The sequence below is a fragment of the Hippopotamus amphibius genome, chromosome 1 (genome assembly GCF_030028045.1).
Source record: "Hippopotamus amphibius kiboko isolate mHipAmp2 chromosome 1, mHipAmp2.hap2, whole genome shotgun sequence".
Classification (NCBI taxonomy): Eukaryota; Metazoa; Chordata; class Mammalia; order Artiodactyla; family Hippopotamidae; genus Hippopotamus; species Hippopotamus amphibius.
This window is the reverse complement of record NC_080186.1, coordinates 172,953,861-172,979,822: the sequence shown is the minus strand read 5'-3', so window position 1 is coordinate 172,979,822 and position 25,962 is coordinate 172,953,861. Positions and strand designations below refer to the sequence as shown.

At 37.9% G+C, this 25,962-nt stretch overlaps 2 protein-coding genes across 4 annotated transcripts in view; one reads left to right on the top strand and one right to left on the bottom strand.

Moving 5' to 3' along the window:
* The window catches only part of LMNB1 (lamin B1), a 50,304-nt gene that overhangs the window by 10,364 nt on the left and 13,978 nt on the right, over window positions 1-25,962 (top strand). The window contains exons 1-7 of one of the 3 annotated variants that reach the window (XM_057736273.1): window positions 9,523-9,963; window positions 11,843-11,999; window positions 12,644-12,769; window positions 16,066-16,236; window positions 17,559-17,684; window positions 24,018-24,238; window positions 25,063-25,288. In XM_057736273.1, coding sequence (XP_057592256.1) covers window positions 12,758-12,769; window positions 16,066-16,236; window positions 17,559-17,684; window positions 24,018-24,238; window positions 25,063-25,288 — 756 coding nt within the window. In that variant the 5' untranslated portion in view covers window positions 9,523-9,963; window positions 11,843-11,999; window positions 12,644-12,757. Of the gene's footprint in view, window positions 1-9,522; window positions 9,964-11,842; window positions 12,000-12,280; window positions 12,391-12,643; window positions 12,770-16,065; window positions 16,237-17,558; window positions 17,685-24,017; window positions 24,239-25,062; window positions 25,289-25,962 lie in introns of those variants that run through there. The other 2 variants (XM_057736264.1, XM_057736282.1) reach the window with 2 other exon arrangements.
* LOC130853871 (thioredoxin-related transmembrane protein 1-like) lies at window positions 21,424-22,915 on the bottom strand. Its single transcript, XM_057736295.1, has one exon. The coding sequence runs from the start codon at window positions 22,880-22,882 to the stop codon at window positions 22,094-22,096; it is 789 nt and encodes a 262-aa protein (XP_057592278.1). The 5' UTR covers window positions 22,883-22,915; the 3' UTR covers window positions 21,424-22,093.

The window sequence follows — 25,962 nt, the reverse complement described above, 5'->3', positions numbered from 1 at the left end:
TGATTAGGAAGCAGATTCCTAGAGTTGGGCCATTACCTCCCTTTAATGATTAACTTACAGCAAAAGCAACAGAATACAAAGTTTAAAGTAAAAGAAACATCCACTACAGAGTCAGATGTGTTCTTCCCTATTACAGTACTACATGCCGGGCCTTGAAACAGATGCTGGTAATAGGGAGATGGGACACTTAGTCCCTGTCAACAAGTTGCTTACAGTGTAGTGAGGAAGACATTAAAAAAAGAAAACACTACAGTATTCTGATACTGTAACTGCGACATGCTAATACAATGTAATAAGTGCTGTGATAGCAGTATCCACATGTTGCTGTGGAGAAAGGGGCCACCTACCACCCAAGGCAGAGTAGGAGCTTTGTAAAGTTTTGAGAGACATCCCGGAGAAATTGGGGAGGCCGTGAAACCTGAGCTGAGTGTTGAAAGATAAGTAGGGTTGGCTTCCAAATGGAAAAGGTTAGGAGAGATGTGGTCCTGAAAGGCAAATAGTTCATCTAACTAGAGTTGTATATATGTATATAAATACTTGGTGAGGGATGGTTGGATTTTAGGTAACGAGGAGCCTCAAGAATTTCAGACAGAAGAATGACATGATCAGTCTGGCTTTTGTGTGGAGGAAAAATAGAGTAGAGGTAAAAACTCTCGTAAGGACCCGTGAGGAGTAATGAGGTGGCTCCTGTGCTGAGGTGGGAAATGGGAAAGGGCAGAAGGTGGAGTTAAGAGATACTGAGTGTGGGAGATTAGGGAGAATGGAGTCTAGGGCGACTGCTTCCATGCATGGGCACCTGGGGAGATAGTGCTGCTTTTAACAGAGATTGGTAGGGAAGGAACAGATTTGGAGGACCCTACTCAGAGTTATTGGTGAGTTAGTGCTGTTAGTGAGCTAGTGATGTTTGCTGGATTTCTAGGTAGAGATGTCAGCTGGCAGTTTGGAGTACTCTGGAGCTCTGAGGAAAGACTTGATTGAGATAGTTTTGGGGCATGGTGATATTTGGGGGTAGAGAGAGAAAAAAGAAGAGGGGCAAAGTCAGAGACATGGAAAACATCTACATGCAAGACTAAGTAAAGGATGGAAAACCCACAATGAAGATGATAAGTAATAGCCAGAGAGGTAGGACGAGAATTGAGTCATGAAACAAGATTTATGAAGGAATGCTATTACAGTTTTGGTTTGATAAGGCCTAAAAAGTCTCCATTGACTTTGGTTCTTGGGAACTTATTGTTGACTGTGAGGAGCATCTAATGCTAGAGAAGGGCAGTAGGGTCAAAGCCACTGACCATAATTAAGGAAGAAGTGGGAAAAAAGGTCATGAGTTTAGGTCACAAAGAGTGTTTGACATGAAAGGAAGAAAACATTCTTAAAGGTCGATTTAAGGTAGATTCTTACTTGATGTTTATACAACAAAACATTGGCTAGGGTACCGGAACACTTATCCCTCTTCAGATTCTGCACTAAAAAAATGTGATTGCTTCACTGCCTTTGCTTAAAACACGTTAAGTACCTTCCAGGATAGTAGCTTCTAGGATGAAGGGTAAAATCCTCAGTATTACCTAATAGTAGGGTGACCATATAATTTAGCATTCAAACAGGGGTACTTTTTTTCTTTGTGTGAAAGAGGGAGCTGTTGATAATTATGTTGGGACAACTGGCATCAATGGAAATTGCCCTAGACAAACGGGGACATAATGGTCATCCTACCTACAAGTTCTTCCCTTCATGAACTGAATGACTCTCTGGCTTCAACTCACACCATACTTGGTCTTGCTCTCTCCTCTCCAACTATGAAATTTTTTATTCAATCCATGCTCTCTCTTAATGGGGCCTTTGCATATTTGCTTTCCTTTGTCTGGACTTCTCTTATCATTGGGTTAACTCCTCCTTAAACCTCAGATCTCTGTTCAATTCATTTCTTAGGGAAATCTTCCCTATCTGATTTTTCTCATATGAGCTCTGGAAAAACAAAAACCCAAAAAAACAAAAAAACATGAGTATCCAGCAACGTGTATGTGTGTACAGAATTTAAGGACTCAGAGATCTCCGAGACTTTTTATGAAAAAATTACCTTCAACTATTTTTACTGCTCCTTTGGTATTGATTTATCTTGGTATATAAATGGCATTATTGACTTTGTGCTATGGAAGGTGAGGAATTGAGTTTTTCATTTTGTTCTTCATAACACAAGTTTTTCTTCCTCTTATCCTCCCAGTAGTCACACATTACATTTTAGTTGAGATTAGTTTAGATCGGTTTTGTTATATAAAGTATTAGTTCACTGTATTCTGCTGCAAATGCTTCTGTAGCACCAATTTGTTCATATGTGATTGGTAAGTAGAGAAGTGATATTGTAATTAGAGGTTGTATTGATTCATATATGACTTTTCCTAGTAAAGTAGAGTCAGAATATCAAGAGTAGAGTTCAGAGGGAAAGGAAGCTCTGATTTCAACTCTATTTTAAGAAAGTTAAAGGAGTGCCTTCACCCAGGATTCCCTCCCCCAGAGAGGTGTGCACCATCTTTGTTCTGGTAACTGGAGTTGTATTCAGAGTCCGTTTCTATCTCTAATGTTTCAGTTCCTGCACGCCAGCATGGCCACTCTGATATTGTTGTGCATCTCTGAGCATCTCTTGAGGTAGCTCTAGCCACACTAAACTGACCGCTTGCATTGTCCAAGTCATCTCATGGGGTACTCATTCTGTTGCCAGTGGTGCACTGGTTACAAGTCTGCATAGATTTTGAGTAGTTTGTTCCAACCTTATTTTCACATTCTGTGTTTTTAATATGTGCAGAATGCAGGAGTTTTCAGGAACACATATATTGTGTTATAGCAAAAATGCCTATATTCTATGAACATAATCCCCAGCAGAACTCAACAGGGTACTGAGTTTTCCTTCCCTAAACCACCTTTTGATTGCCTGTGAAAAGAGTATTTTTCCCACTTACTTTTGGCTAACTATAAAGAAAGATGATACCAGTTGTTAAAACATCAAGTCATTCAAAATCAGGAGGCTTTCTATTAGTTTTATCTTATTAAAGAAGTATCATTTGGAGTCTGTGCTCTTTTCTAGTCTGGTTGCATTTCATAAGCATTGATAGTTTTGGCATAGAATTCTAAGTTGTAAAGAATATTTTCTCAGGATTTTGAAGGCATGTGCTATAGTTTTCTAGCTGTTGTTGTTGCTAAGAAGTACTAATGAGTGAAAAGTTAAAAAGCTTGTAGGATCTTTGGTCTAGTTCTTAAGTTTCACAACGATGTTCCTTGGTGTGGATCTTTTTTCATCCATTGTGCTGGTCATTTGGTGAGAATTTTTCAGTCTGGAAATTCATGTCCTTCAGTTCTTGGGAACTTTCTTAAATTATTTTATTGATGATTTTCTCCTTTTATTACTTTCGGGGACTCCTGTTATTCAAATGTTGGATCTCTTAAATTGATCCTTTAGGGTTTTTTTTTAAATATTAAAAGAATTTTTTTTCACTGCTAGATTTTCTCAATTTTATTCCAATTTTTCTATCATATTTTAAATTTCCATTAGCTTCATTTTATTCTCGATGTTTCTTTGTAGCATACTGATCTTGTTTCAGTTTCATGGATATGGGAGTTTCTCTTATCTTTTAAGAAGTCTCTGTTTTCCTTCATAGTTCCTATTTGCTCCAAGTTAATTTCTTTTTCTAATTGTTTAGGTCTTTGTATCTGTCGGGAAACCAAGAGATATTTTAATCAGAAAGGAAAACAATATGGAATGTAGATGCTTATAAGAAACTATTAGAAGGGCCAGAAAAGCAGGAACAGTACCTTGAACACTGTGGAACTGATCTTCTTTGGGAGCTTTTATGTCTGAGGTCACCACTAGAACCACTGAATTGGAAAAACAGTGTATAGCTAGCTATACTTCTGGACCAGGAAGCTGCCACTGCTGTTGCTGTAAGAACAACTGCCTCATGACACCAGCACCTGCTTCAGGGGACTGGACATCTTGTATCTGGGGCTGCTGGTCTTAGACGGTCTCCTGGGGAGGTGGAAGTTGGCTGTGGTTCAGTCTGGGGTTATAAAAGCTGGTGGCGGACATTTTGGGGAGTATCCATCCACATGAACTCTCCTGGAGGTGAACACGTTGCCTGGGCAACCAGCGCCAAGACCTTGCCCCACCTAGCAGTCTATAAGCTCCGGTGCTGGAACACCTCAAGTCAAGCAACCATCCAGGCAGGAACATAGCCCCACCCATCAGCAGACAGGCTGCCCAAAGACTTCTTGAGCCCTCAGCCATCTCCAACACCTTATTGTTAGGATGGCAATTCTCCCCAAACTGACCCCCAGATTTGGTGCAATCTCTATCAGAATCACAGCTGCCTCGTTTGTAGAAATGGAAAAGCTGAGCCTAAAATTAAATGAAATTGCATGGTATCCAGAATAGCCAAAACAATCTCAAAATTGGAGGACTCAGTTCCTGATTTCAAAGTTCTCTACGGTCATGTGTATGGTATTAACATAGCACAAAAAAACTTCAGGTTTTAATGACACTGCTTGTTAGTAGAAAAACTGCCACAAAGACCAGGAGGGTGGCCCCATGATACTTCCTTCTTTCATATGGCTTATTGATGTATTAGAATACCTAATTTGCATCCAGAAGCCTAGCTGCAAGAGATTCTGGCAAATTGAGTTTTTAGTTTTCTAGTTTAAGAAAGCACAATTAGGGTGGAATGGACATTGGGTGAGTCAGTTTACAGTGAGAGTTTTTTTTAGAGGTCTAATGACTATTGTATGTCCTCTGTGTTCAGAAGTAGGGCTCTAAAAATCTAATGGGAAGCTCTATGCATGAGTAGGGCTTCTTGACTAAGCTTCATTGTTTAACAGTGAAATTATTTCATTGGAAACACTCGGTATCAGTGTCTTCAAGTTTTTTCTCTTGGGCTTTGGCTGTACAGTGTACTTTAAGCTGAGGGAGATTGAGAGGCAACATCAGCATCTGTAGTCCACTGGAATTCTGCCTTTTCAGTATGATAGTGCTTGCTTTGGCTGTACCAGGTGATGCCAGTTCTGAGATTCTGTTTTACTACTTAGAGAGTAAACCATTCCTCTTTTATCCTGGTGAATGAGGGTCCGTTGGTCCAGGAGCAAGGAGTGGGATCTGCTTTGATTCTTAAATACATTTTCATCTAGTCCTACTTCAGAGTACCAGGGTATCTCTTGCTATCAGCAGTATCTGCAGTATAAATTAGGTCACTTCTCACATAGCCCTGTGTCTGGCTTTGGGCTTTTCCTTTGGTTTCTTTCTTTCTTTCTTTCTTTCTTTCTTTCTTTCTTTCTTTCTTTCTTTCTTTCTTTCTTTCTTTCTTTTTCTTTCTTTCATCTTTCTTTTTTAAAGCTTGTGTCTTATACTTCTTTTTTTAAATTAATTTATTTACTTGGCTGCATCGGGTCTTAGTTGTGGCATACGGAATCTTTGTTGTGGCATGCAGGATGTTTTGTTACGGCACACAGGTTCTTCATTGTGGAGCACGGGCTTCTCTCTAGTTGTGGCATGTGGCCTCAGTAGTTGCAGTATGTGGGCTTAGTTGTCCTGTGGCATGTAGGATCTTAGTTCCCCCACCAGGGATCGAATCCATGACCCCTGCGTTGGAACTCGGATTCTTAACCACTGGATCACCAGGGAAGTCCCTTGTCAGTTTTTTTTTCATTGCAAATTTGTTCCTCATTTGTTTAGTTGTGTTTCCAGAAGGGGTAATAGTGGAGTCATGTTTCATGTGCCATTTTTACCCAGAAGTTACATCATGTACTCTTGCAGCATTGTGTACTTTTTTCTCTTACTTAGACAAGAAAATTGCTGACAAGTTTGATTTGTTAAGACAATTTTGTGTGATTGATTCCCTTGTTAGAGTAGAATCTCTCTGTGGACAGAGATAGTGTCTGGTTTTGCTTCTTCTTGTATCAGCACATTTCCTAGCACTCTAGGCTCCTCCAACATAATTATTGACTTAGTAATAACCATTTTTGTAGGAGACTATTTTTCTATAAGATTGAGTTGCACATAACCCATAGAGGACCAGTGAAATAACTAATGATACTAGTAATTGTAGTGCTGGATAAAATCTGGGTTTGAAAAGTGATTTTCTGATGTGAAAAATGGCTATTGGCATAAATCAGTCTCTTTCTGACCACACTATATAAAATGATCACCCTCCCCTTCTCTCTCCAACTCTTTATTCTGATTTATTTTTCTTCAAAGTACTGATTATCCCTGCCATCTAGGTATTTGTTTATTCTGTGCCTCTTCCCAGTATAATATACCTTCCTTAAGATCAAGGACTTGGTATATTTTTTTTGTTGCTGGTTTCCACACACCCAGACCAGTGGCCTGGCATATATAACAAAGTTGTGATTGTTTTTTTCCCCAATAAGTCATTTTTTGTTAGGACTTAAACTGTACATGTCCACTCCCCACTCTTGTGTCTGTTTACGTCAGTGGATTTCTTTTGTTCAGAGAAATGGTTCTGTGGTCCACTGTTGGTCTTATTTGATATTTTTCCTAATTTTAATCTGATTGCGATTAGAGTTTGCCTGATTTTGATTGGGTTGTTGCCAATGTGTTGACTGCTCAGTTTATTGAATGAGTAGTGGAATTTTATTACCACCAGAAATTATTCATTGCAGCTTTTGAGTTTGTGCAGAAGCATCTTAGTCTTTTTGCTTGTGTCAGAGGAGACCCTTTTTAATGGAATTGTGATCACACGACTTTCTGGAGATTGTGGTGTATTAAATTATATTTATCTTAATTGTAGAGAAGTTCATTAATCTTCCTCAGTAGAAATATTGTGGATCACATCCCTTCTCACTTTGGAAGGGAAGATACTTTGAGGACAGTATTGAAGGTGATGAATGAATGTTGGGGCAAACACATTTAATATGCAGCTTGAGTCTGTTATTTTGAGTTAGATTACTTAGTTTCAGGACAGAAGGTTTTTGTTTGGGCATATTAATAACCTTTACCTTAAGCCTAAAATAAAGTTATTTTCCCTCTGAAAGTCTGGACCATGGCTAGGTGATAAAAAGGGCATGTTAATTCTGAACTCTAGGTTGAAGAGAGCCTTAGAAACAGAATTATTTGATAGTCACTTGAATAACTGCACTAGTGTTGAGTGGTATTCAGCTGCTACCAGACAGCTGTTGAGAAGAACCTTACTGTGTATTAACACCCAGCTCAAACAGCTCGGCCTAATTGGCCTGGCTCTCCATGTAGAGTGGGTCTGTTTTGAGGGAATTAAAATTTTTTGTTTTGTGGGTATGATTAGAAATAATTTTGTAAAGAATGTTTCCTGAAAAAAAAAGAAAAAAAGGGAGCTTCCTAGGTGGCGCAGTGGTTGAGAATCCGCCTGCCAATTCAGGGGACACGAGTTTGATCCCTGCTCCAGGAAGATCCCACTAAAAAAAAAAAAAGAAAGAAAAAAAAAAGAATGTTTCCTATTTTTCCTGTTACCTGATTACAGGTAAAAAACTAAATGGCTTTTCCCTTTCATCCCCTGTAATTTATTTTTCTGAATAAGAATGATCCTAAAGTGAATGCTGAGTTAAGAAAGGTAGCTGGACACCAGATACTTGTATTTCTATTTTTTATCTTTAGAAACATGAATGTTTCTGGTTTGATTTTTTTTCAGATGTGTAGCTTTTAAAAGTCTGTATTCTTAAGTCTATCAATATTATACTTTGGATGAATTTCTCCATAAGAATACACATCTCCAACAGATTTTATTCATTTAGCAAGCATTTAGTGAACACAAATTCTTGCTCTTGTCTATTCTTGCATATATGCAGTAAAATAATCTTTGGTAAGTTTCATGGGAATGCTATTTAATATCCAGAAACTAATTTTGTATCCTTTTCCTAGGTATGTAATTATATGGTCTCTAAGAGACTGTCGTATAATTTAGGTCTGTTATTTTGAATTGCTTAATGTAACGCTTTGTACTTATATTCCTGTGTATGAGAGTCAATGAACAAGGATAAAAGTACTTGAGAAAAAAGTGGAAATTAATGGCACTTGTAAAAGAAGGAAGTCAAACCCAAGCATATATATAGATCCCATACTGAAAACATGGACTCTGTTCATGGGTACATAATAGGTGATTTAGAGAAGCTGAGTTCAGGGACTTTTGTGGTTATGTTTCTAGTCAAACTAGAGAATTCATTCAGCTGAGCATTTGTGATATATACTGATTTATATGGTATAACGTGACCAGTGAAATGTTAACAGAAAAGCAGTAATTTGCCAGTGCCTAACTAATTAAAACTGTTCCATAATGAGTTTCAGATTATGTTCTAAATATGTGTTTGTCCCTTTAGTTCTGCTTCTTAATTTGTTTCACACTATTTCTTTGTTTCCTGTTTGAGTGGTCAACCTAATTTTTTTTTTTATTTTTTTAAATTTTTTGGGGGGGTACACCAAGTTCAATCATCTGTTTTTATACACATATCCCCGTATTCCCTCCCTTCCTTGACTCCCCGCCTCGAGTCCCCCCACCCTCCCCGCCCCAGTCCTCTAAGGCATCTTCCATCCTCGAGTTGGACTCCCTTTGTTATACAACAACTTCCCACTGACTATCTATTTTACAGTTGGTAGTATGTATATGTCTGTGCTACTCTCTCGCTTCGTCTCAGTTTCCCCTTCACCCCCCGCCCCCTTCCATACCTCGAGTTCTCCAGTCCATTCTCTGTATCTGCGTCCTTGTTCTTATCACTGAGTTCATCAGTACCATTTTTAGATTCCGTATATGTGAGTTAGCATACAATATTTGTCTTTCTCTTTCTTACTTCACTCTGTATGACAGATTGTAGTTCTATCCACCTCATTACATATAGCTCCATCTCATCCCTTTTTATAGCTGAGGAATATTCCATTGTATATATATGCCACATCTTCTGTATCCATTCATTTGTTGATGGGCATTTAGGTTGCTTCCATGTCCTGGCTATTGTAAATAGTGCTGCAATAAACATTATGGTACAAGTTTCTTTTGGGATTATGGTTTTCTTTGGGTATATGCCCAGGAGTGGGATGACTGGATCATATGGTAGTTCTATTTGTAGTTTTTTAAGGAACCTCCAAATTGTTTTCCATAGTGGCTATACCAACTTACATTCCCACAACAGTGCAGGAGAGTTCCCTTTTCTCCATACCCTCTCCAACATTTGTTGTTTCCAGATTTTGTGATGTCAACCTAATTTTTTAAGTGTTACAATTATAATATGATTCCTAATTAACTTTCAAGTAGTTATTACATACTTACAAGGTCTTCAGTGATTTTCTGTGTTGTATATATGTGGTATGACTTTATTTAAAATGTGCTCTACAACTACTACCTAACAATGATGCATTTCCCCTAGGAGCTCAGTTGAGCATTCATTTTCCAGCAATTCTGTAATTGCTTGCGTTTTCTTTCTTCCTCTTTTTATTTTTATTTTTTAATATTTATTTATTTATTTCGTCTGTGCCGTATCTTAGTTGTGGCACGTGGGATCTTTTTAGTTGCGGCATGCAAACTCTTAGTTGCAGTATGCATGTGAGATCTAGTTCCCCAACCAGGGAGCTAACATAGGCCCCCTTGCATTGGGAGCGCAGAGTCTTACCCATTGGACCACCAGGGCAGTTCTGGTTGCATTTTCTAATCTTCACTTCCTTATTGGTGGGAGTAGTCTGGAATGGGGTACTCTTAGACAAATGCAAGATACTGAAGGAGCGGGAGACTTGAGTCATCCAAGCAGAAAGGGTAGTGCAGAGTCCCAAGCGGGCAGACACTGAGTTCCAGGGCCAAATAGTTCAGTGCAGGAGCCAGGGTTGAAATGCTGACCCTAAAACAAGTCAAGTTCAAAGAGATGGTAGGTTGAAAAACCAAGATGATTAAAGCAGTGAAGTATAGTGGTGTTGCTGGCAGTCAGAGGTCCTCCAGAGTAATTCAGAAAGTAGTAAGTAATGAGTTACGTTTGTCTTTGTTGTTGTGCTTATTTGGCATATAAAACTCACTGATTTGTGGCATCTTAGCAGATGATTTTTGTTGAAGAAATCGCCATATTCTAGCCATTTAGGTGCATTGTCCTAATTTTTGGCTTCTCAAATTTCTTACACTCCACAAGACCATTGTGCAGTAATTTCCCTTGTGCTACAACATTCTGAATTTGGAATCATGGCATGTATTACTATCTATTAAATCAATGAAATCAAACACATAGAACATGCAGTAGCTTGTCAAATTAGTTTGAATTTTTTTTAATTCAGAATCCTTCTTGGTGGGCCATTTTGGTTTCCGGGAAGCACAGGTTCACTCTCCAGCCTTGAGGTGCCACATTGAGAAGCACTACATTATGATCTGAGACTTAAATATTAGACAGTGATACAGTGGAATTTTTATAACTGTTAAGTATTAATAATTTTGAGTAAGTAGCTTTTGTTAATATTGTGTAATTCTCCATATGATATGATTTTGTTTTAAAACAGAATTATTATGATATTTTTCCCTGCCAGCTCTGGTCTTTTATATATTGAGGTAAAGTAATAGTTCCTCCATAAGCGTTGATTCTTTTCTGTGGTGTTCCTAGCTTTTGGATCCAGCACTTGCACGAAGTAGGCATTTTTGTTACAAATTAATAGCAGTATGGATTTTTTTTTCCAACAGTTAATTGTTTTCCGCTTTCCTAGTAAACAGAGTCTTCAGGGAAAGGCTGCCATCTTGTGGTTTTTAAAAATACAGGATTTAAGAAAAAAATTATTGTGATATGACTGCTGAGATTTGTGTGTATACAGTTGTTTTATAATACCAAAATGAGTAAGAAATGAGTGCTATTAAATCTTCTCTTTAAACTACCTTTGCTTATCCTTTGGATAGTTTTTTTCTTCATTTTATTGTAATATTACAGTATTTTAAAAAATTCCTGTTAACTAAAAATTCCTCTGTTAAGCCCAGTCTCAAACATCAGTAGTAGAGGTACTTTTCTGTAATATCAGTTTTAATTAAGAACAAATTAGGGAACTTATGTATTAAGGCTTTTCCCATATGACTAATTAATGATAATGGAATTATTTGGATTAAAAAAATACTGATCTTTAAAATATTATTATTTGACAAAATATATCCTAAGGAACCTTAATTTTATAATATAGAATTTCATTTAATGAAAAGTGATATTTAGAAGTAAACCTTAAGTTAATAGTATAAACAGGAAAAAAAATTGTTTTCTTCAAAATACTAGGAAGGCTCTTATTTGCAATTAAGGAAATTTTAAAACCACCTCTTATGTAAGAAATGGAAACTACTTGCAAGCTTGGGGTCAGTTAATTCTTAGGTAATGTCAAAGGAGTTTCTATATATCATCAAGTTATAACATTATTTTTTGAAGTAACTTTTCATTTTCATTTATTTAATCTCATCATTTATTTAGATTTATGTCTCCTGTATGTCTTGGTTTATAATATTCGTTGTATTTAAAAATAATAAATTTTCATTTCTTCAAAAATGTTTTGGTGAAACATGTAGTTGCCTCTTTATAGAACAAGGAGAACTTGTGTTCTCCCTCGGAGACAACCAGGATTCTGGTATGTTGGGTCTATGGACATTTTAGACCTAAAGTTGTTCCTAATCAGGGAAGGGAAGTCACTGAAAGAGAAAGTTATTAGCCACCAAGAACTCTAGATAGAGTGCTCCTGAATTGCTACCTTAATTTTAGTAGGTTATTGCAGCCTTTATTTAAATTGCCTCTTCTTTTGTTTCCCCCTTAAGCAGGGAGGGAGAAGGCTTCAAGTCAGGGCTATAATTTGATGTCTTGCAGCACTTTTTCAAATGTCTTGCAGTTACGCTAAGAAAGAATCTGATCTTAATGGAGCCCAGATCAAGCTTCGAGAATATGAGGCAGCACTGAATTCAAAAGATGCAGCTCTGGCTACTGCACTTGGTGATAAAAAAAGTTTAGAGAGTGATTTGGAGGATCTGAAGGATCAGAACGCCCAGGTAAGGTAAACTCTGCTCTTGAGCAGTATTTGGCAGGTTAATTGCCCCATCTGTCTTGATTGATTGATTGATTGTAAAATTTATTTTATGCTTTTTATTTTAGAAAATGTATTAAGCTATCTTGGGGGATGGTTCACCTGCAAGGATAGTCTTGAGCTAGGCAGCGTGTAAAGCACTCTCACCTCTCAGGCGTTGTGTCTGGGTCATGCAGGTCGTGTTGCTGCTCTTTGTCCTTTCTGTTGTGCTTATGCTCGTTCTGTTTCTTGCTCTCACAGCCTGTTTCATTATTGTACCAAAATGCGAGGTAAGAAGAGAGAAGGTGTCATAATGGTGCTCTGCACACAGGAAAAATGAAAGTGGTAGCTAAAATCGTTGGTTTGAGTTTTGAAATGTAAGTCATAGGTTTCTGTTCATTCCCTGTTGCCATTTACCAAATTTGAGAGGTGTTGTGATGTGATACTCTGTGGGTGGGACCAGCAATTGAACCCACAGTTCTGTGAGAAGGATTATCATGAGGGACTCTCATATGTTGACAGATATATAGGAATTGTAATACTTGATTTGATCCAGTCTGTAGGTATCTATTAAATTCATTACTAAATAATTGCTATATAATTTTCACAAATTCTTTTTCCTTATATTAGTTGGAAGCCTCTTTAGGTGCTGCGAAGAAACAGTTAGCAGATGAAACTTTACTTAAAGTGGATTTGGAGAATCGCTGTCAGAGCCTTACTGAAGACTTGGAGTTTCGTAAAAACATGTATGAGGAGGTAATTATATGTAATTTTACTTTTTTAAGGAATGAAGGGATCCCAGAAGGCTTTGTTGTAAACTATACGTGTCAAAAATGGGACGAATTTTGTAGGCAAATTATTTAAGTCAATGTTGCTTAAAAGGCTGCATGTAAAGAACTCAGGGTGCTGTGGTAAACTTATAAGCTTTTACTTCATCTAACGTAGAAAGGCTTGGCCATAGCTGTTTAATTACTATCAACCTCTTTAAACATGTGTATTAGTTATATATTCTGCCTAACAAATTACTTCAAAATTTCGTAACTAAAAACCATAGACTTTTATTATCTCACAGTTTCTGAAGGTCAGGGATCTGAGAGCAGCTTAACTGGGTGGTTGTTTCAGGGTATCCCATGAGGTTGCAGACAGGCTTTCAGCCTTGGGTGGAAGAACCACTTCGGAGTTCACTCACAGGCTGTTGGCCGGAGGTATCGGCTCAGCAAGGTGACATACCATCACTCCCCGTCACACAGACAACCGTGACACACTGTGGAAGGGGTATCACACAGAGGGTGAATACTAGGAGGCAGCACCCATTGGGGGCTGGCCACCCACAGCATTTACAGCTGTGCGTGTGTCTAAAAGCATCGTTTATAAGCCTTGACTTCTGTGGTGAAGCTTTGAGGGTGAAGGTAGCAGCTGTTTGTCAGAAAAGAAGTATACTGTAATACAGTTGAAGAAAGGGGAATGTATATTTTCTCAAAATGGAAGAGGGTTGGAACTTACTCAGATGAGAGAACATGCAGTTAAATACTTAATGTTTTTAAAAGTGATGTAATTTTGAAAATGGTGACTAACAGTGATTTTAAAATAGAAATTTGTTGAAGTTAAGTCATTTTTTTTAAATTGGAGACAAAATAATATAATAGAAATCGGACAGTTTTTATTACAGTATAGCATTAAACTAGCTATTGGGGCCAAGTGCACTCCCTGGGTAAGCGGCCAGAGTTTGGACAGTTCTTGAGTCGGTTTCTTATTTAAAAATGAAATACCCACGCCTACAGTTTTTTTCTTCAAGGAGTGGTGAGGATCAAAGTGGAATATTATGTGTGAAAGCTTCTTGTAAACTATAGTGCATGCTATCATATAATCATTAACTGCAGTTTTGTTTATATGAGGGTGAGTCAAAAATTATCCGTACTCAGGTTATATTAAAACTTATGTTACCTGCACAGTCTTATCAGCACTTTCCGTTCAAGGCTACTGTCTCCCCAGTCACTGCTGTGCAGCTGTGAACGTGTTACATCAGTTCATTTGTAACTGTGGTGTGAGTAAACATGGATCGTCTCACTTGTGATCTGCACGAAAGAAGAGCCGTGTGCAGTGATTCGTTTTTTGTAGTCTGTGGGTGTACCTGGTGCTGTTACTTGCTGAAGACGTCGTGTGTAGTATGGAGAAAGTGTTTTGTCGTAAAGAAGTATGTATGAATGGATAGGGATGCTTATTGAAAAGCTGAAGCCTGAACTTCGGATTACACGCAGAGGACTGCTATCCAAGGGCACTGTGATCTGGCAGGACAGTGCTCGTCCGCACACTTCTGCCCACGCTGTTGACACTACAGAAACTTTGTTTTGAGGTGTTAAAGCTTCCTGCCTGTGGTCCTGATCTTGCTCCATCGGACTTCCACCTGTTTGGTCCCCTGAAAGCAGGCCTGTGAGGACAAAGATTCACTTCTGATGAAGAGGTGAAGATAGCAGCGCATTTGTGGCTTACAGCTCAGCCCAAAACATTTTTTAATGAGGGAATACGAAAGCTTGTTGACAGATGGACAAAGTGTATTGAAAAGCAAGGAGATTATGTCGAAAACTGATGTATTTGTCTTCTCTAAAAGTTAATTAAAATAAATTCTAGAGCTAGAGTGTGGATAATTTTTGACTCAACCTTGTAAATTGAAGTATCTTTACATTAAGTTGACTTACATTTTTGTTTCTTTTTGTTAAAGTTGTTCGTGATCTATCATTTCTTAGTTTTGATGCCATGCGCATCTTTAAACCAGGAGTTGAGTATTTTCCTCTTTGTCCTAAGTCACTGGTTCTACATAAAATATTAAGTGAAAAATGGTATCGGTAAAAAGTAATTTAGTATTTTTAGAATGTTTGGGTAGCAACGTTGAATTTTGGGGTTTTGCCTTTTGTGAGAACGAATTTAAAATATTCCTCATTTCTTTTTTTAACATGGAAAATAAAATTCTATTAAATAAATATAGAGGTAAATTCCTTATTATGAACAGTTAAGGAGTAAGAGAAGAAGGAGACAAACAGGAAGAAGAGGAAGGGAGGCAGACAAAGGGCAAAATGATTAGTAGGTACTCAATATTTGTTGAACTAAACCTTTCATTTGCATATTTTCATTATTTAAGTATCATTCGCTTCATTAAATAGACATGAGTCTTGGGAGATTAAGAGCAGAACTGGAATTTGAACCCTGGTTTTCTGATTCTGTCAAGGGCATTTTCCTCTGGTTAAGAGAAAGATGAGGAAATGCATGGGAAAACTGCATGCTGTAACATGATACAGAAACAGGTTCTTATATCCCCCTCTTGTGGCCTCTTTAATTAATGCCATTAAAGACAGATCTATTGTATTTTCAGAGCTAGAAGCTAGAATGGAAATTTTATTTTTGGACCTGTGTTCCTAGCCATTCTAGTTTGGATAGTTCCTTAAAACATGAAGTTGAAGAATTATGTCTTTTATTTCTGTTCTTTAATAATGAATTGTCTTACATACTTGAGATAGCAAAGTAATATTGTCAGTAAGATTCTGTATCAGTTGTTGATACCTTAGCACCACCAGCTGTTAGGATAAGTCATGTAAATTAGCTTGCTCTGTCTATTGTATCTTAGTATGTCTAAGAAAAGTTTTATTATGCTTAAATCTTCTAGTTGAAGTTTTGCTGATAAGCTTCTAACTTTTCGTGTAGATTTTTTTCAGAGTTGTCCTTAGTATCATCAGTACAATTTAGAAAAATAATTATGTGCTAATCAGTATACCTGGTTATCCATCATTGCATGGTACTTTGGTAGGTGTTCCAGCCATTCCTTGCCTTTAGAAACATAAAATTCCTAGGACTTGAGATGTTATCATTTCTGTCATTATTTCCATCTCAAAAATCTTCTCACTTGAAAATGAAGGCAAAAATGTACCTAGTCACATGCCTGCCCTAGGACAGACGTGAGGTTGGTGTGTAAAACTTCAGATGGCCTTGATGTTACTCAGACTTCTACCAGGGTAGCCATGGTAAATAACTTCGTTTTATGTCATTCCCCCCCGCCCCAGGAGATTAATGAGACCAGAAGGAAGCATGAAACTCGCTTGGTAGAGGTGGATTCTGGGCGTCAGATTGAGTATGAGTACAAGCTGGCTCAAGCCCTTCATGAGATGAGAGAGCAACACGATGCCCAAGTCAAGCTGTACAAAGAAGAGCTGGAGCAGACTTACCATGCCAAAGTAAGCAGATGGCCGGTGACAGCTTTTAACACTTAAAGCCTCTGTTTTACAGTCTCCCTGAGAACATGACTTGATGTTTGGTTTGTTCTAGTTTTCTTAAATGAATTCCCTTAGTCTCCATGAATGTAGAAAATGGATTAAAAAAAATTTTTTTTTTGAAAGCAGTTTATATAAAGTAAATGTTACTAGAAATTATTCAAAGAAAGTAGAGTTATTCCACTTTATCAAAGGTAAGGTTTTTCTCTTTGTCAAATTGATCATTCATGTCAGGTTGTATTAGTTAAATTCCAGCCATCTGAAAATAACTTTTCTTTCAATAACAAGTTGTTGAATCTTGTTGGACTACATCTGGTTCTGATTTCCATGTCATCATTGTACATAGGTTGTGACCACTCCACTTTGGGCTTTTTTGAACAAAGGCCAAGTGGACAGTCTCTGCTATTTCTTCCTCTGCCACTAATTATTCATTAAAAAAAGACTATAGAAAATTCTCTCTTATATTTGGAGACCATGCAAAAGTTTATCAAATCACTGAGTACAGGCTTTCATAGTAAGTGATTTTACCCCAATGTGTTAAATGTTACATGATTTGATTAAAAAGAGTTATTAGTGGAAGACTTAGAAAATTAGGATCATAGAGTTGTTGAAAATAATTTCTATTGCATGGCCTCAAATTGTGTATGTTCTTTCAATCCACTTTATGAAGTAGTAATTGGCTGGTAAGAGGGAGAGATCTTTTAATCCCTGAATTTAGTTTTTCAGCACTTATTCAGTGCTGGCATTGTGCTGGGCAGTGAAGGAGCCAGAGTAAGGCTCAGTCGCTCACGTAGACTGTGGCCTCAGCCGGAGCCAGGGAAGAGACATATGGGAAAAACGTGTGTGGGACACACACGGAACAGAAGGCTATGGGCGTTTGAAGGAATGGGATATTATTTCTACCAGAGGAGCTGTTTTTTGCTTCTGAAAGGAAGTGTTTCTATTTGATTTGAAATAATCTCTAAAGTAGTACTTTCTGCTTATTGCTTTATATTCTGTATCAGATTTGGTGGATTAGGGGGTATTATCTGAGACAGAGATATAATGGATGAAATATTGAAGCACTAAATTTTGGGTAAAGAACCAGGTATATCTGCATTGTTAAGCTCCTATGTTAAGGTAATTCATACCACATCAGCAAACTTCATGATGATTTTCCTGTTTCATCAGCTAGTTACTGGCAGGGCTTAGGTTTGAAATGACGTGCCTTGAGATGAATCATGCTTCCTCATTTGTTTGTTCTAATTCACTAGGTAAGACTGACTATGGGTTGCTTCTTTTTTTAGCTTGAGAATGCCAGACTGTCATCGGAGATGAATACTTCTACTGTCAATAGTGCCAGAGAAGAACTGATGGAAAGTCGTATGAGAATTGAGAGCCTCTCATCTCAGCTTTCTAATCTACAGAAAGAGGTGAGTAAGCATCAGAGTTGTACTTGAAGGGCACCTCCACCGCAGTAGTCTGCCTGCTTGGCTTTGCCTGAAATCACTTTTCAGAGAAGATAGTAGTTTCCTGAATTCTGGTTTCACAGTGCTCCCCAGTTTTTTTCTGTTTCTCTTTGCATAAGCATCCTCTGAGCAAATACTGTTGTTCCTAACCTAACAGATTACCTAGGGCTAAGGGAGTTGCCCTTGAGGGAGCAGCCTGCTGGCTTATTCCCTGGGCTTACCCCAGGATCCAGGTTTTCTGACCCATCCAGTAGCCTGATCTCCACGCAGTGCTCTTCCCAATGTACTCTTTTCCATCACATTTAGAAACCTTAATGGAGAAAAACCTACAGAAATCCTTTGTGGGTGGTAAGTGCTTTGTGTTTCTAGACAAGTTCTCTCAGTGCTTAGAATACTCAGTAGTTAGTATCTTGGGAAGTAGCATCAATTTGCATCTTAGCTAAGAATTTAGTGCCTCATTCATTCATTGGCACACCTAACTGTCCCATGACTGTTGCTGGTTGTATTGGTGGTTGCCTGTCAGTGCGTGATGATGCTTTCTAGGTTCAGTGGAAGCAGATGTAGACACTGCCTGAAATCTGGTTTTTAGTCTAAGGGTGGTGTTGATGTACACACTAAGTACATATGCAACCATATAAGTATGCAGAATGTTTTGATAATCTAGGGCTCACCTTAATTACTGGGAAAGTACCTTCAGCTTCTGTTTTCGTTAAGGGAGGAAATTTTGTTGTTTTAAATTTTCCACATAAGAGTAAACTTTTTAATTCTTGATGAAGCTTTCTTCCTCTTTTTTCTTTTTATTATTTTGTTTTTAATAACATCCTTTTCTGATTATAAAACTGAAGACATTTATTGTAGGAATGTAAAAAACAATGAGTCATGTAGAACACAGTGATATAAAAAAAGTTAATTAAAACAGAAGTTTTTATGTTGCCTGTCATGTGTACTTTATTACTCACAACATAAATTTAAAAGTTATTTCTGACTTTTTTTGTCCTGGTAGTTTTCATGTAACAGTAGAGCTGGAAGGACAAGGACCTTTGAGTTAGTTCGCTCAGTCTGACCACAGACTTGAATGAGTTTAATGACTGGCCCAGAGACTGTAGACCGATAAGTAGGTTTCTTTTGCAGTTCCCAATTTTTCCCTTTACACCTCACTCTCTTGGAAGATTTTCTTTTAAAAATTTAACCGTCTCTTTTCCATTGCACCATTTAATAGGTACCTTTCCCAAAAGGCCAGTTTTCACTCTGCATTAACATTTACTATCCTTTTCTCCATTTAATACATTGTATTTTAGTTATCCCCTCTCCTTTAGCTTTACACTTCCCTGTCTTTTGGGGGGTGGGAAGAGGTGGCTGCTGCTTAATCCAGTTGATTATGCTACGTGTGGATGTTTTACAGATGAGGAGACTGTGGTTCAATAGTGGTAGGCTCTGAAATTTGGTAGCTACATTTTCTGACTCATGTCCAAGGCTGTTTCCCTGTCTGCCTGTTAGTTATGTTCCCATCCTTGCAAGTTTTTTGGTTAACGTCAGGTTAGTGGTTTTTAAATGACATTATGCAGGGCCCTGGGGGTTTCGAGGAGCTCACTCCTTAGGACATAGGAGAAAAGCACCTCCTCCAGCCAGAATAGTTTTCAATTTCTCTGTCAGGAGGATGGGGAGTGATCTTTTCATCTATTCAGATTTTATGATAAATAATATATCTTGAGGGGTATCTTCTTTGGTTGATAAATTTTAGCCCTTAGAAAGATCATCAAAAAGGAAAAAGCCATCTATGTTTCCTGTTGTTGTGGAGCATGATCAGTATTTGTTGTGGAGTCTTATCAGATTTGTCACACTGCCTGTTACGCCGTAGAACTTCCTTTTTGGTTATGTGACTCATGTTAGTGAAGTACTTTAATTTTGCTTAAAATTGACATAGCCTTTAAAATGCTGATTAGAAAGTATTTTTAAGTAATGTATATATGGCAGCAGTATTGTTTTGGAATTAGGGATTTCATATATTGCTTACAGCATTTCTTTCATTCTTATCTAGATTTTTGACTTTGGTCAGATTAATTGGTTGGTCAGAGTCTGTTTGACCTGCAGAAGAATCTCCAGTGGTACTTTTAAAGCACTTCTACTTTCTGTTTTTCTAACACCTGAACTTTGGAAACTTCTGTTGCAGCTAGACCATAATAAACTGATACAATTATGTTACATACTTTAAAACAAAGAAAACCCAACACCATTAGAAATCAGTAGTAAAATTTTAGAGTTAGAGGCAGAATCTTACAGATAGTCTAGTGAGACCTGTTTGTTTTCCTAACATGGATACCAGTTTAGTGAGGTACTTTACAGTTAATGGCAGAATTGGGAAGAAGACTCTAGGTCTCTCATGTTGTGTTCTTTGTATTTCACTACAAAGTAGGTGTAGTGCGGCTATTTAAGCTACATTTAAATATTCCTATTTAAAACTTACTTATACCTAGATTTTGATTTTTCCCTTTTAAAGAACTCTATAACATCAAAGGCAGACAAATAGAGACTTTTTGGTGTTTACAAATTGAGGCTCAGAGGTTATCTCTGAATCTTGGGTGGTGGTTTATGTCTCTTTAGATTCCACCTTGTGAAGAGATTGATTGAAGAAGAGATATTTTATTTATTTTTTTGGCCTTGGCATGCAGGATCTTAGTTCTCTGACTGGGGATTGAACCTGTGCCCCTGCATTGGAAGCTCGGAGTCCTAACCACTGGGCAGCCAGGAAATTCCCAAAGAGAAGCCTTTTTTTTTTTTTTTTAAAGTGCTTAGAAAAGTTTATTTTGTGCTTATTTTTCTAAGGCATCACAAAATTATTACACATCCAAAGTCTTCAATGGTAGAATATTTAATATTCTAAAGGAGAGGCCTTTAAAGAAAGCTGCTGTACATTATGATACTGCAAGTCTAATGGATTCACACAGTAGCAGGACCTAGACGAAAGGGGACATTACAGAAATTGTCTCTTACCATATGGAGAGGTGATCCATTCTGAACGTTTATGGTTTCTTCCCTTCTTGTAGCTAATACAGTTCTCAACTGCCATCCCACATGTCCGCCCACTCCCTCTTCTGCTGTAAAGTGAAAACTCTAAGTCTTCAAGGAGTAAAAATATATTAAATGTCCCATCTTGCTGATACCTATTTGTGAAATACCACACAACAGAAAGTACAGTAGAATAGAGTTTGTCTTTTCAAAAACATAAGACTTTTATGAGTTTAAAACATCAAGCATACACTGACATTGTAAAATCAATGAAGAACTTTCTGTATGAGGACAAATATACACTGAAAACATACACTACAAGATGCTTTTTCCTGAGTATAATGCTAACTTTATATCAAATCAAGCTTCTGTGAATTTTCAAAATGTAAAATACCAAGGCTTTTCCACAAAATCAAATAAAAGTCAGGAATGTTCACCTTCACATCCCAAAAAAAAAGTTCAAGTAGAGGTTCAACAAGAATGATGTAAAATCTGAAACGAGTAGCCAAGATTTTAAATTATCAGTAGATGGCTCTTCACTTTTAAAGATTCCTCAGTAAACTTCAGTTTGAAAAAATTTATTAAAACATGAAAAACATTTCCAAGAAATTATCCAATTTAGAAAATGAAAAATATAACCCATGGTAAGAAAAATACAAATCATACACTGAGCAGAGAGCTAAAAAGGCAACCAATCTTTATAGGAATCAAGACTACACCATGGGCTTATAAAAACTTCCTAAACATATCCTGTAATATCATATGTAGAAAACTATAACTAAAGTAAGGTAGTTTTTATTAGTTGCATAATCTAAAAATATGACTAAATTTTTGGACTTTATCTCTAAATAAAAGGACCTCAGAGTTGTCACTGAAATACACATTTCTTGAGACAATGGGCAAAGTTCCCATTTATGGGAAATATGTTCTTTTTTTCACACAGTGAAACAGAAAAATTATATCAAATGAGAAATCTTTTTCTCTAAAGTAATCTCCTTAAATACCTCAATAATGCAATACTTGGGAAATGTAACTTTTCAACTCAGACTTGAAAAGGTTATTATGAAACAAACATACAGAAATCTTATTGCTTGGCACCAGATTTTTCAAAAAGTAAAGAATTGTTGGAACCACCATACTGTTCTCAAATCCTATTTTTTCACATAGTGCTACTTTTATTTTCTGAAGGTAGACTGTTCAACCTAATGACAATCTAGACTGAACCCTGCAATGTACAAACAAGTCACAGTTCACTTCAAACCAAAAGAAATGATCAATCTTCTGTTTTTGTCAAAATCATATGAAAATATTTGTAAAAATTAACTAGGATTTATCTGTGGCCAACGAAGGCCCCACAGAACGCTGTCTTAGGGCATTCTGTGCAAAGTCTTTGTTCCCTCTTTGCTTTCACATTCCCCTTCTGAAACATCTTCTTCATCAGCCTCTTGTTCTTCCTCCACTTTTTTCAAAGGTTGAGAAGATTCTGGTAATGATTTTTTGGAAGGGTATGGCTGTGGTCTGCGCCTTTTTGAAGGACAAAGGCAATCTGCCACAAATATCATGCAAAGTCCTAATAATAGTCCTGAAAGCAGAGTTGCTAAAGCAAACACTGTATATGATCCCCAAACCGGTAATCCAAGGTCTTCGATAAAATAGTTATGGCAAGTCCTGATCCACATAGACAGCTGAAAGAGTGCTGACATAGTACTCATCAAAATAGAACCTGGACCAAACCATGATGAAACGGGTTCAATACTTTTCCACTCTTTTTCACTTATAAAGTTTATGAAGTCCTTCTTAGTCCTTGCGCCCTGATAGCGCCTGAATTCACCATCTTTACAATGATAAACAGTAGGAAGAGCAGTTATGATAAACCGTCCACTTAGTCCTGGCTGCTCTGTGACATCTACTTTTGCAACATTAACCTCAAGATCTTCTCCCCATTCGGCAAAACTTTCCCATTCTGGCTGAAGATTCTGACAAGCAGGACACCATGGAGCGTAAAATTCTATCATCCACTCTCCCTCCAGCAGCTCTCGCCAGGTCTCGTCTGTGATGACGCGCACGTTGCTCGGCTGCCCGTGGCTCCAGGCAGCGCCCCACAGCCACAGGAGCAGCGCTGCCGCGGGGAGCCTACCGCTCCCAGGGGGCGCCATGTCCGCCGCTCTCCGCCCTCAGCAAGTGCGGCGGCGCGCCCTGCGGCAGCAGCCCCTTGCTTCCGCCCGCGCGCGGATCTGCGTGTGCGCATGCGCGGCGGGGCTCTGGCGAGAGCGCCCACGCGCCTTGCGGCCTGTCTGGGCGCCGGACGACGCCCGGTCCTAGCGGGTTGGCTGAGCTGAGGAGAGGCTTTTTTTTTTTTTTTTTTTTTTTTAATTTTATTTGTATGTTTGTTTGTTGGCTGTGTTGGCTCTTCATTGCTGCGTGTGGTCTTTCTCTAGTTGCAGTGAGTCGGGGCTCCTCTTTGTTGCAGTGTACAGGCTTCTCATCCCGGTGGCTTCTCTTGTTGCAGAGCACGGGCTCTAGGCACACAAGCTTCACTAGTTGTGGCACGTGCGCTTCAATAGTTGTGGCTCATGGGCTCTAGAGCTCAGGCTCAGTAGTTGTGGCACACAGGCTTAGTTGCTCCGCAGCATGTGGAATCTTCCCGGCCCAGGGATTGAATAATTATCTAGTGAACCACAAGGTTTCTAAGATGAACCTTCTGGTGTAGGATGTGTGGTTTTTCATTTTTTTAATACCATATATGAAGTTTCTATGTTTACAATAATATTTCAGACTACACTATATCATATAGTCTTTGCATGCTGATTGAGTGTGGGAAAACACAACAGTTCTAAAATGGTAACCAGAATCCCTTTTCTTTAGTTTCTGAATCATTCCAGCAGTTCTCCATATGATAGGTTTCTTTTGTCAATGAGTTTTCTATCTTTTAATTCTTTACTTTTGTTACTTTATACTTTTGAGCTAAATGGTTTGTAGGGGAGCCAGACTTGACTTTTACTAAAACCACAGCTTAAAATTTTGTTTTATTTGGTTAAATAAAGAAAAAGTATATGTACGTTTATGACACATTTGATGAATATCTTTTCCTAGCCTTTTTACAAGACAGATTTTCCTGAGGGTTGTATATTGTTTTGGAGAAATTTGGTTTTTAATTTCTTAAAATAAAAATTTTTGAATTCTGGTGTTAGAGGTTGGATTTGTTCCAGTCCAGGCAATGGTTTAAAATAGATGCCTTGTGCTAATGTTGGAATGTTCCTAGAAAGTAAATGTGTTCCCTTGAATCTTAAGTCTAGAGCATGTTTGGAGAGGATTCAAGAATTGGAGGACTTGCTTGCTAAAGAAAGAGACAACTCTCGTCGCATGCTGTCTGACAAAGAGAGAGAGATGGCGGAAATTCGGGATCAGATGCAGCAACAGCTAAACGATTATGAACAACTTCTTGATGTTAAGTTAGCACTGGACATGGAAATCAGTGCTTATAGGAAACTCTTAGAAGGCGAGGAAGAGAGGTAAGTCACTTAGTTGTCACCGTACCTCATAGTCTGCTTTTTGCCTCTACCCTTTCTATTTAAAGAAAAGAAAATAGAATTTTTTTTTTTAACAATTAAGGGAACTTTAAGTATTTTCTCACTTCTTTTAATACCTAGGTGTTGGAGGTGTGTAGTAATAGATCATACTTCTGCCTCAACAACAGAAGATGTTCACGCAGTCTTCTTTTTATTTTAAATGCTGAACTGTGTCAGGGTAGACTCTTTCCTTTGAGATTTTAAATGTTTTGGTAATTTAACATGTTGCAAGATATTAGATTTGCTGAAAGAGACTTTATACTTACTTTTCAAATCTGGTTAAGTGTATAAATCCTTTTATACTTTTTCTGAGAAAAAAGTTCCAAAAGGAAAGTATCTGATTTAGAATAAAAAGCCATTTAATTTCAGTATTGCATACATTGTAATTTTGTAAAAAGAAAATACAGGTATGAAAAAACTAAGGAAAGTATACTAAATGTAACAGTGGTTGTGGTAGGGTAGTGGTAGATGAGATGTTCAACCCCCAACCTCCTCCCCCCAGTTTTTCAAACTTCCTGCATTATGCTTATAATCTATTCCTAGCTAAAGCATTCAAGTAATGATTTTTTAAAAAGAAAATTGATACTGGGTAGTATAGCACAAATAAGTTTCATTTCATTAAGATGTTTCTTGCCTTTGTCTAACAGATCGTCATTAATGTTGTGCTTTAGTAATTCATGTGCAGGATATTAATGTTTTTTTTTTTTTCTTAAGGTAGGAAGGGTGTGTGTGTTTCATAATTGGAATGTTTTATTCCTCCCATGTAGATTGAAGCTCTCTCCAAGCCCTTCTTCCCGCGTGACTGTATCACGTGCGTCCTCGAGTCGCAGTGTGCGTACAACCAGAGGAAAGCGGAAGAGAGTGGACGTGGAAGAATCTGAAGCCAGCAGCAGCGTCAGCATCTCTCATTCTGCCTCGGCCACTGGGAATGTCTGCATTGAAGAGATAGATGTTGATGGGAAATTTATCCGCTTGAAGAACAATTCCGAACAGGTGAAAACACAGACCCTTTTTTGTGCAGTGAGGCTTTGTTGATGGGTGGGCTGTCTTGCAATTGTAATAATACCTCAGCCTTTATTTGGATTCAGTATTCTTCATGAAATAAGTTTCCCTCTCCTTTTTAACCTAAATTCGTGAAGTATAGTATAAACGTAAATATGAGGAGGAAGAGGGATGGTGCACTTGGTGGTTTAAAGATTTTATTCATTAGCTCGTCTTTAGAGAGCCAGGGCTTTTTTCACACCTGGTCATTTTGTCACGGTGGCCTTCCTAAGGATGAATTATTAATATTCCCTGTCCTAGCCAGATTTGTGAAGAGTTAGATTGTTAGATGGTAGATACTCTTTCATAGCTGTTAACTTTATGAAAGGAAGGAAATATGAGCCCAGACTTGGACACATGTAGGGAGTGTCTCTAAATAAATGAATGAACAGTTTTGATTTAATTTATATCAGGATTAATGTGAAGCCCTATCTTGAAATTATTTGTTTAAAAGTAAACATAAAATATTCATAGCAGGAAATCCTGAACTTTTGAGCTGGGGCTTTCGAGAGCTCAGTAGTGGAGGTCTTCTGTGAAGGGGTGTCAGGTGATGCCAAAGGAAGGCAGGTCTGGGGTATAGTGGGGGTACAGTGGGATGGGTGTCACTTCCAGAAGCATGTTCAGAA